The 12275-nt window shown below is 43.4% G+C and overlaps 1 protein-coding gene across 1 annotated transcript in view; it reads right to left on the bottom strand.

Annotated features, from left to right (window-relative positions):
• Positions 1–12275, bottom strand: part of dcdc2c (doublecortin domain containing 2C) — a 124475-nt gene that overhangs the window by 60811 nt on the left and 51389 nt on the right. The window contains exon 5 of the mRNA XM_078213752.1: positions 9140–9286. Coding sequence (XP_078069878.1) covers positions 9140–9286 — 147 coding nt within the window. The remainder of the gene's footprint in view (positions 1–9139; positions 9287–12275) is intronic.

The raw sequence follows: 12275 nt of genomic DNA on the forward strand, positions 1-12275 counted from the left end.
AAGTGCCATACAAGTAGATAAGGTGGTAAAGAAGACATGGCATGCTTGTGTTTATTGGTTGGGCTGAATCAGGATGTCATGTTGCAGCTTTATAAAACTTTGGTTAGGCCGCACTTAGAGTATTGCATTCAATTCTGGTCGCCACATTACAGGAAGGATATGGAGGCTTTGGAGAGGGTGCAGAAGAGGTTTACCAGGATGCTGTCTGGATTAGAAAGTACAAGTCATAAGGTAGAGGCTAGGCAAACTGGGAGTGGCGGAGGTTGAGGGGAGACCTGATAGAAGCGGATAAAATTATGAGAGACATAGATAGGGTTGACAGGCAGAATCTTTTTTCCAGAGTTGAAATTTCTAATACTAGGGGGCATGCACTTAAGGTGAGAAGGGGAAAGTTCACAGGCGATGTGAGGGGCAAGTTTTTTTACACAGAGAGTGGTAGGTGTCTGGAACGCGCTGCCAGGGCTGATGGTGGAGGTAGATACAATAGGGGGATTTAAGGGACTTCTAGATAAGCACATGAAAATGCAAGGAATAGAGGGATATGGACTAAGGGCAGGTAGAAGGGATTAGTTTAATTTGGCATCATATTCGGCACAACATTGTGGCCAAAGGACCTGTTCCTGTGCTGTACTGTTCAATGTTCTATGTTCCATTGCAAATCTGTACAGTAGATAAGATATGAAGTTGAGATTGTGTTTACCTGCAGGGGGATTATTAAAGACTCTATTTGAAGATGAGCAGTGCTTTCATTCACTGTCCCACTCATTCTTCCCTCAAACAATACCAACAAAAATTGATTAACTGGTTTGTTAAAAATTGATTAACCGGTTAGTTAACCTAATTATGTTTGTGGTATCTTGCTGTGCACAAAGTGACTATTATGTTCAGCTATATAGCAACAATAACTCTAATTCAAAAATGATTCCTTGTGTGAACATCTTGGAATATATGATAAGGCAGTAAATAATGCAAGTTCTTTCACTTTAGTGGAGAATAAGCCTTTCATTTGCTCCATTGAGATAAGGTTTGGAGGAATGAAACATGATTTTAATAGAGAAAGAGGAATGTTCTGTGATGTCTGTGAAGGCAACTGAAACTTAATGTTTAGGTTTTGAACCCAACTGACCTGCCCAGGATCAACCTAGATAAATCGTCTCATTCAATCAGTGAAAACTCCCAGGCTGGAATGTTACCACCGTTCACGCCGGTGGGATTTTCCCATCCCACTGCAGTGAACAGAGATTTTACTGGCTGCCAAATTCTCCAAACTCACTGCAGCAGGAGCCTGGCATGAACGCCCGGTAAGATCGCACCCCCAGGGTGCAAACACACTGGGCTCTGCCTGGCCTCTCCAAACACACTGGAATCTATCCAGCAAATCCCAGCCTCATTTTCACAACACTAGGAGCTGGACTGTGCCAGTGTAAGTGTGAGCACCAGCCCAAACCTCTTTTTTCCAGCACACACCACAGCCTTAAAATGGCTATTGAGCCATTAATTGGTTAATGCGGGCTTTCTGCCCTCATCAGGGAGTCCTGATGGAGGAATTCAGCAAAGGAGCCCAGACTTAAGTCTGGGATCTCGCCTGGGCTAGGCGATAGGCCAGGGAAACAGGGGTGGGGGACAAGGTGGATAGGGAAGTGGGTGGGGGGAGAGGCATGTGAGTGGGAAGACATTGGGGGCATCCAGTGTGCACAGAGGGCATATGCTGATAGAAACATCCCCTTAACCAGCCACCAGCTCACCCAGTGAAACCTGGCGAGCTGGACACTCAGCACAGGGAAAATCCCAGAAGCAGTGCGAGGATGCCGAGTAAGGGCCTTAATTGGTCCACGGGTGATCAGCTCTTTCCCCATAGCTAGTAAAATTGTAACAGGGACTCGGGAGGGCAGATAAGAACCAGGAATAGCACCCCTGGTACAGCACGTAATTTTACAAACCACCCCCCTACCCGCATCCAGCTTCCATCTCACCCACAGCAACCTGCCCACGGGGGCCATAACATTCAACCCTGCATGTCAAAGATTGGGAGGAATCTACCATAATCAATTCTTCATCTTAGAAGCTCATTACATGGGCCGGGATTTTCCATTCCCATCGGGCAGATTCAGTGACGGAAGCAGAAAATATCGCCAGAAGTGCAAAGTTGCATTTTACATTGGCGTAAATGTGTGATGTGATTGTTCCCTTCCCCCCATCAGCGATGAACACATTTTGCAACCTTCAATGTCGGGAACATCATTGTAATAAATTAACATTTCATTATCGAACCCCTATGCCAAAATCATCTCCTGCACCCCCCCCACATCAGAAAATCCATCCACGGCGGTGTAATGTGATGGCAGAACGGCATGAAGCTCAGCTGGTCTTCAAAGACATGCACCTGGCAAGAACACCTCAGGGATTTCAGGTGAGTGCAGCACTCAGGAGAGAAGACGGCCCTGCCCAGGTATTGCCCTGGCACTTCCTGGACACCACCCATGGCACTGCCCAGGTAGTGTCAAGTCATAGAATCATAGAATCCCTACAGTACAGAAGGAGGCCATTTGGCCCATCAGGTCTGTACCGATCACATCCCACCCAGGCCCCACACATTTACCCTGCTAATCCCCCTGACACTAGGGTCAATTTAGCATGGCCAATCAAACTAACCTGCACATCTTTGCACTGTGGGAGGAAACTGGAGCACCCGGAGAAAACCCATGCAGACACGGGGAGAAAGTGCAAACTCCACACAGACAATGACTCGAGACCAGAATTGAACCTGGGTCCCTGGCGCTGTGAGGTAACAGTGCTCACCACTGTGCCACCTTGCTGACCCTGTTCCGGGTAGGGTTAGGAGGAGTTTCAGGGTTAACCAGCTTGGTTGGTCACTGTGCACTAACGCGGTATTTAAATATGGTGCCCCAATCCTCACGCTTTAAGTTACTGGCAGGGCAGGCAAATCAAGGCCACCAGTGATATAACGTGGGATATAATCCTTGAGGATTTCTTTCCAAAGTGCTACACTCTACAGTAGAGAAAGCTGCATTGCCTTCAGCAACGTCAATGCCACTTTCCAGGCCGCCATTGGCTTTTTCCAATTTCTGGGAAATCTCGCCCATGGAGTTCTGTGCATCAAACAAAATTGTTGAAAAACATTGACCATGAGACCAAACTTTAAGGAGCAAAAAGTTCCAAAGAATAGGTATAAAATAAAAGCAAAATTATTTCCCCAAAAATCACAAACAGGGCAATAGTGGAGGTATTTGTATACTTGGACTAACTTTAGTTTCACTCATGTAGTCCACCCACCAGAACTGCATACCAGTACTAGCTAATAACGTGCCATAAAAAAATAACATTTTAAAAGTTTCTTTTTCATGAATTTGCATATTGTTAGCTGCAAATAAATCAATAAAAAATATCAGGTTTCTATAAATACATGTAGGATGAAGAGCCAGGAAAGCTTTTAAAAAACTGAAGCCACAAAATTTAAAGGCAAATTTAATTTAACGATAAAACAAAATTAGAGAGAAAGAATGAAGTGCTCGTTGTAAAGGTATCGTGCATCAGATTGTAATCAATGGTGTACTAGTTGGTCGTTCTGTAGGTGACATTGTAAGGTTCATGCATGCTCACCTATTCACTCGCAAATGGGGGATATTATCCTGCTGGCTGGAAGGCTAGCTATGACCCCCATCAAGCCTGGTGTGCATGGCAACAAAAAGGTATGTGAAAAACTATGATTCTATGTGGCTCACATCAATATGCAGAACCAAATAAGACTAAATGCTGTTTTCCTTCTTGTCATGAAGGCACTTGTGAAGATCCATGTAGAGGCTATTACACACTAGAGCACTGAATTTCAGTTTTTGATCTGCGGTCTACGTAACAAGGATAGGTCATACTCCTACAAAATGATTTCTTAAACTGAGGATCAAAATCTTACCAGTTCTTACCAATTTAAAATTGAAGATCACAAAATTAGTTTTAAAAAACCTTTCCACAAAACTAATTGGAGACCAGAAACTAATTACAAATTTGCCATGCATATTTGCATATTTTGATTTGATTTATCATTGTCACATGTATTAACATACAATGAAAAGTATTGTTTCTTGCGCGCTATATAGACAAAGCATACCGTACATAGAGCAGGAAAGGAGAGAGTGCAGAATGTAGTGTTACAGTCATAGCTAAGGTGTAGAGAAAAATCAACTTAATGCGAGGTAGGTCCATTCAAAAGATATCTCGATATCCGTATCTAGATAGATACACAGTTGCTAACTATCCAGGATTGGCCTGCATGGCGCCTTCAGGAATTAAAGCAGGAATTTTTTAATCATCTGGACACTACTGTGAGCAATGTGGGAGAAAAATTAGAAGGACATTTCATTTTCCTGAACACTTCCATTTTTTCATATCATAGATACTGAAGAAGGAAAACAAATGATAGCATGACCGAGTTGGAGGGGGGAGTTCATGTGGTGAAACCTCCTGCAATAAATCTGACCACAGTTTGCAACCCTACATATATATCTTAACAACAGCTGCAGTGTGGATCATCAGGCTGGGCGAATCTGTGACCAGCTGGATGTAACATGAAAATTCCTACCACAGTGCCATCTACTGACATAATGAGGAATGCAGGTACGATGTTGGGGTTTTACTGTAACAGCAACACTTAACATTGAGGTTTTCAATAAAATATGCAGCCACATACCAAAGTTAACATATAATAGACGCCTGGGACCTGATGATTTGAGTTATAAGGAGAGGCTGGATAGAGGCTGGATAGACTGGGACTTTTTTCCCTGGAGTGTAGGAGGCTTAGGGGTGATCTTATAAGGTCTATAAAATAATGAGGGGCAGAGATCAGGTAGGTATTCAATATCTTTTCCCAAAGGTAGGGCAGTCTAAAACTTGAGGGCATAGGTTTAGGGTGAGAGGGGGGAGATACAAAAGGGTCCAGAGGGGCAATTGTTTCACTCAGAGGGTAGTGAGTGTCTGGAACAAGCTGCCAGAGGCAGTAGTAGAGATGGGTACAATTTTGTCTTTTAAAAAGCATTTAGACAGTTACATGGGTAAAATTGGTATAGAGGGATATGGGCCAAATGCAGGCAACTGGGAGTAGCTTAATGGTAAAAACTGGGTGGCATGGACAAGTTGGGCCAAAGGGCCTGTTTCCATGCTGTAAACCACTATGACTCTATGAATGCTGGGTCCAAGAAACACATTACTGGAGCTCAAATTTTGAAATACTAGAGTTAGGTTAAGAATCAGAGAGAGGAAGCTCATGTGGAGCATAAATGTTAGCATAATCAGTTGGTTCAAACTGCCTGTTTCTGTGCTTTGAACTCTGTGCAGTTCCATGTAACTATGAAACATACGCGAGACATACCAGCCTCGAAATTACACAATACTACAAACCTGTTGCAACTTTGAGACATTGGAAATCCCAGAAAGGCAGCATAAATGGTCATTTACAACTCTTTACAATGTCTCCCTGGCGTTTCCCACCAGGCTTACACCAAAGGTACGTGATCAAAGGTAGACTCACAGAAACTCGTTAGGATAAAATAAAGATAGATTGGACCTCTGCCGCGGCATGTTCGGCCTAGTTTATTTGTAGCACAGTAGCATGCGGCTTCATATTCTTCTACCTATAGCCATCTGAATGAGGCATTCAGGCCACTGCCTTGCCACAACTGGCCCCAATATCACACCACCGACAGATCGGAATTATAACTGTGATATGGAAAGGAATGGGTAATGTTAGTTTTTCCTATCCTTGGGGAGATACTAGATTAAGCAAGCCCTAGGCTGAGAAATTGAATCATTTTAAAAATGGCAAGAGATAACATGACAAAACCTGTAAACCTAACAGTAAATATCATTTTTGCAAGGGAGGCATTTGTGTCTATTTGAAAAAATAACAAATCTACAAGGAATGGTGAAGTGGGAGTACGCAATCCGAAACTGTTTCTCTCTCCAATTTCCCTGTGCCCATTACACTCATTCTGTTCCTCTGGGTCCTCAATCTCTGCCATTCTATAAGGAGGTTCTGACAGAAAAACAAGTTGCATGTTGGCTGTGATTGCCTAAGGTGTTCAGAGATGCAGATGTCAGAACAATAACTTGGTTTATTGTAAGAACGTAACTATTTGCAGTTATAAAATACCTCTGGTATTCCTCAGGCTAAGCCATGAGCTTTCTCCAACTAGACTCCAAGTCAGCTGACTCTTACACTATCAAGGGAGCACGGTGGTACAGTGGTTAGCACTGCTGCCTTCCCATTCCAGGCACCCAAGTTCAATTCCGGTCTTGGGTGAGTGTCTGTGTGGAGTTTGCACGTTCTCCCTGTGCCTGCGTGGGTTTCCTCTGGGTGCTCCGGTTTCCTTCCACAGTCCAAAGATGTGCAGGTTAAGTGGATTGGCCATGCTAAATTGTCCCTTAGTGTCCCAAGATGTGTAGGTTAGGGGGATTAGTGGGGTAAATGCATGGGGTTAAGGGGAGAGGGCAGGTGAGGTGGACCTGGGTAAGATGCTCTGTCAGAGTTGGTGCAGACTTGATAGGCCAAATGACATGTCTACTTGTCGCTGATTCTACATCAGTAATAATGCAGACCAACTTGTTCCCCCATGTTAATAATATATCAACAAAGTAGCCCCACTTGCGCCTGGGATCAGACAATAGGCAACCTTGTTGGAGAAGCCGGTCACCTGAACTATTCTCCTATCACTCTTTCAAGTTTACTTGTGAGCATATGGAAATAAATGGCAGTTCAGGCTTTTGACTTCATGGAGAGACTGAGGTGCCAACTGTCTAGTTTACCTTGAATATGGTCCATATGTGATTTATAGGATGAATGACCAGCACCATTTGCCATCAATGCAACAACATGTAAATACTGATTGACAAAAAACTCATTCCAGGGAAGGAGAATGAAACTGACTGGAACCCAACCAGCATCAAGTTCTTAATCTAAAGGTTCAGGCACACCCAGTGTGTGTGTGTGTGTCCATGTCGGGGGGGGATATTCGGCTGGCGTTGGCCATGGGGAAAATGGTGAGACTGGTGGAAAATCTCACCAGATTGCGAGAATGAGAATCTCAGCAGCGAGGTCTCGTTTTCTGATTTTCTCCTCCCCAAGCTGGTGACGTAATGGAGTTCCTGCCCAAATCCATTTTAATAAATTTAAATGCACTTACAGGGCTTCCCCACCATTGGTTCCCCCCAAATAAAGAATTCTCCCCTCACTGACATGACAAAGAGGAACAAAGAACAAAGAAAAATACAGAACAGGAACAGGCCCTTCGGCCCTCCAAGCCCTTGTCGATCATGATGCCGTAACTAAACTAAAATAAAACCTTCTGCCCTTACTCGGACTATATCCCTCTATTCCCTCCCTCTTCATGAATCCATCCAGATGCTTATAAATGTTGCTAATGTGCCTGTTTTCACCACCTCCTCTGGCAGTGCATTCAAGGCACCCACCACTCTCTGCGTGAAAAACTTCCCCCGCACATCTCCCTTAAACTTCCCCCCTCTCACCTTGAATCTGTGCCCCCTTGTAATTGATGCTTCTACCCTGGGAAAATGCCTCTGATTATCCACCCTGTCTGTTCTTCTCATAATTTTGTAGACCTCCATCAGGTCTCCCCTCAGCCTCCGTCTTTCCAGTGAAAACAACCCTAGTTTATTCAACTTCTCCTCATAGTCAACATCCTTGAGACTAAGCAACATCCTGGTGAATCTTCTTTGCACTCTCTCCCAAGCTTCCAAGTCTTCAGGTAGTGTGGTGACCAGAACTGCATGCAATACTCCAAATGCGGCCTCACCAATGTTTTATATAGCTGCAACATAATTATCCAACTCTTGTACTCAATGCCCCGGGTGATGAAAGCAAGCATACCATATGCCTTCTTAATCAACTTGGTCCCTATGTTGCCACTTTTAGGAAACTGTGGACCTGCACACCCAGATCCCTCTGTATGTTAATGTTCCGAAGGGTTCTTCCATTTACAGTTTAACATCACATGAGCAAGGTTTATAATAGTTTCTGCAAAACATGAAGCGATCAAGGGAACCTGCCAGGAACACAAATGTCAGTATATTCTAAAATGTAGACAATTTGTCTGCAAAGCCACACCAAGTTAAATTGTCTTGAAAGAGATGAATGGGGATCTATTCCCTATCCCATTGACAAAGTATCCAGACAATCACTTGGGTCACAACTGGGTGGAGTCAAACCATTAGATCTAATCAATTGAACAGGTGGGACCCTGGCTGAGAGAGGAATTCCCAACCGAGCTGGAACTTACTAGCCATGATCATATTTGTGTCACGAGGCATCATTGGCTTGTCACAGCTCTGATGAAGGGTCATCCAGACTCAAAATGTTGGCTCTATTTTCTCTCCACCTGTTGAGATTTTCCAGCATTTTTCTGTTTTTGTTCCATGGTGTGAGGGTCCACTAACTCCTACAAATTTTACAATTGTCTTTATACCAGGGGATTACAGTCCAACATACTGCAGTTATAATAATATCACTTACTTCAACACATTGATATACTGCCTGCAGTAAAAAGTAAATGATAACATATTGTTGCATGGGAAAGTTTAGCAGTTCCCGTCAACGTATTTGATCTAGGAGATCTGGCATTTGCTTTAAAAATATTAAAAGCCAACATCTCACTCCTGAAGAATTTTAAAACTCCTTACACCCACCCAATCTATGAGCAGCACTTAATTTTGCATTGCACAATATAATTTATCCATTACCATCTGGAAAGACAAGAGCAGCAGATAAATGGGAACGCCCCAATTGCAAGTTCCCCTCCAAGTCACACAGTGTCTTTACATGGAACTATATTGTCGTTCTTTCACTGTGGCTGTGTCAAAATCCTGGCACACCCTCCCTAACTGTACCCTGGATGTGCTTACAACCACATGGACTGCAGCAGTTCAAGAAGGTGGCTCAGCACCATTTGCTCAGGAGCAATTACTGATCGGCAATAAATGCTGGACTTCTCAGCGATGTCTACATCTCAAGGCCAAATAAAAAAAGTAACACTTTACCCACACATCAAAGCATTAACCACACATTTATTTGCTCATACATCAAAGACCTAAAGCGGTAATGTTTAGAACTTACCCTTGAGTCTCTCGGGCTGTAATTTTCTTGGACAAGGCTTGATAATAGGGCAGCTTCTTGAATTTCTCTGATCCCACAGCCACATAGTACTGGTTGTTGTCTAACTCAGCTGCACCAAGCAATGATCTTCCATCCAACGTGCAGAGTCTGAATATATTTTAAAAAACAGTTTTACTGCCTTTATTTTTTACCAATTATTAAAGTTCCTTTTGGGTGATTAACTTTTTGAACATCAGTAAAAGGAGAATTTAAAAATAATTATTGGAGAATTTCCATGGTTCTCCCAATTGGTCACTGTAATCTCTTCAGATGTTTATGCTGTTTTTGAGCTTCTACAGAGGGCTCTTACATAAACCCCAGATATTAGTACCTACTATTAAGATCAAGTACTTTGACATCAAACATGGAAATAAAATGGTTGCAAGTTATCTTGTCAATTTTCCTGTTAACTCTGGACACCACTGAGGCAAAGTGATCATCATTTTCCATTCCCCTCTCCCCATCCTCAAGACAAACCTAGAAGTCTGACAGCAACATAAAGAAGGTGGAGACTCAATGTTGTGAGTCTCCAACCTAATTTCCTCTCCTTTCTCCTGGAAATTTTTTTTAGTTATATCCAATCAAAGTCCAATCAAAGTCTCTACCAGTGAGACATTACAGATCCAAGCTGACATGACAGGCCACCCTTTTCCTGTCTTGGGCTTGAATCGTCATGATCCAAGCTGATAGGAGCAGGCATTGCACCCCCTCAAGTGCTTGATCTCATTTGCATCTTAGCCAAAAGGCCTAGATGCACCTGGAATTGTAGATTCTCCAAGTGTACTCAACAGGGTCTTTGGTTCTATTGATCTCAAATGCATCCCAATATTAGTTTTTGAACACCGCTTCCTTCTGTACCTTTGTGGTACTTCCATTTCCTATATAACCAGAATCATAGAATCCCTACAGTGAGAAGGAGGCCATTTGGTCCATCGAGCCTGCACCGACAACAATCCCATCCAGGCCCTATCCCTGCAACCCCATATATTTACTCTGCTAATCTCCCTGACACTAAGATGTAATTTAGCATGGCCAATCAACCTAACCCACACATTTTTGGACTGTGAGAAGAAACCAGTGCACTCAGAGGAAACCCACGCTGACCTGAGGAGACATTTTTACTTTAGTTCTTTGGAGATGCTGACAGATTGCAAAGGCCCCATTGTGAAAGATACTTGGGCAGTTACAGTGCAAAATCCAGTGCAATAAATGAAAACATGAGAAACCAAAGTAAATAATGTGAAGGAAAATGGCAGGGCAGCTCATAAGCATCTGAAAGAGAAATAGCTTAATGCGTCTGTGATGGGACCCGTCCTTTAGCAGTTTGCAATGAAGCTTACTGTTTCAAGTGCTAAATAGGGTGCTACATATTTCTCATTTCTGTATTACATTCTCCAAAAACTAACAGAGCAACAAAAGGAGCAAAACGTATTAAAGGAATTTCTCATGCCTTTGTGAATTGGCTGACTTTTGCTGCTAACATCCATGATCCATAGTGCACAGAAACATTAAAATTATTTCCCAATAAAACAAGATAATTAGCAAATACTCTCAAGCAGAGCAGACATGATGGGCTGAATGACCTACTTGTGCTCCTACTTCTTCTTATGGTCTATTGTCCAATCATGGAAAATTTCTTGATACTAGGCCTGACTTGGGTCCCTCCTCTGCTACTGGATTGTAATGTTATTCATTCAAGCTAATTTATTGTGCCAGCTCAAATTCCCCAAAAATAGAGTAGCATCCGACAAATAACAGGAAGATCAGAGCAGGGAAGTGTGCTACAGCACAGGGGGCATAATGTTTTTGTCTTGGCATCATTAAACTGACTCATTAATTCATGTGTCTAACTAAAAGACCTTACCTCATGCAGAAGTAAAGCAAAGAATTGTGGGTGCCGGACATCTGGGGCACGACCTTTCCAGGAATGTACTGCACGAGGCTTTCGTGCCGGGCGCGATCCAATCTCACGCCAAAAGCCATCTTTCTGGCTGTCTTCTGCCATCGTGAATTTAGCCAATTTAAATATTAATGTCATGTTTTACCGACGAGAATCACTCATGGTCCCCATCAACAGGGACCAGACATGATGGCCACACTGGGTGGATCGCAGGCCATTGAAGCCCCCCGGTAGTCAGGGGCATGGGCGGGCAGTGCCTACGGTCGGTGGGGGAAGGAACTCTGCAGGCGTGTTGATTGGTGGGGAAGGGGGGAATTCTGCAGGGGTGATGATTGGCACATTGGGGGCGATCAGTGGAGAAGGGATGATGTCAGTGGAGAGGGGGTGAGGGATGGTAGGAGATCTCAGGAGATCAGGGAACCTGAGCAATGGTGCCCAAGCAGTCTGCTTCACTGGTGAGCTTAGGCTCTGCCAACACACCACCCGCCCCTCCTCCCGCCCCCCAAACTAGTGGGAATCACACCTCTGTCCAAAAAGGTGACAGAGTGTCATAAGAATGCATTTTCAAACTCGCCCAAAACACAGGTCTGAAACTCTTTCGTTTTCTTCCTCATTCAGCACTTAGAATTTTTTTGGGAAGATCTTGCCCCTGTAATAGGAACAGCACATTGTACACAGCAGGTCAGGCAGCATGTCTGCTTTCTCCACAGGTACTGCCCGACTTGCTGAACCTTTGCAGCATTTTCTGTTCCTATTTCACAACACACAGAGACTACAGTCCGCATCAATAAACCATCCCATCATTCAGGAGAAGCACTTGTAAATTGGAACAATTTATTCAGAAATAAATACCCGCGGGTCAACTGCGTTGTCCAATCTAGTATATAAAAAGCATTTCTTCTCCATTGAACAGAGCCAGAACCAATGTCCTCACAAGGTAGTTTTCTAGTGCTGTTCAGGAGGATTTAAACTAATGTTGCAAGAGAATGGGAACCAGGAAACAGCATTAGAACGGAGAAACAAGGTGCATAAAGGATTGGGAGAGACAGTTAGCATTATAGTAAGAAGCATTATAGCATTAGATGAGATTAGAGTAAGGGGGTATGCAATAAGGTCCAAATTGAGTTGAAAGTGTACATACATAAAGGGGGTGATTTTCTGACATCATAATATCTGACGTAAATCCTGCTGTATCAG

Source organism: Mustelus asterias, chromosome 5 (assembly GCF_964213995.1).
Source record: "Mustelus asterias chromosome 5, sMusAst1.hap1.1, whole genome shotgun sequence".
NCBI classification, from domain to species: Eukaryota; Metazoa; Chordata; class Chondrichthyes; order Carcharhiniformes; family Triakidae; genus Mustelus; species Mustelus asterias.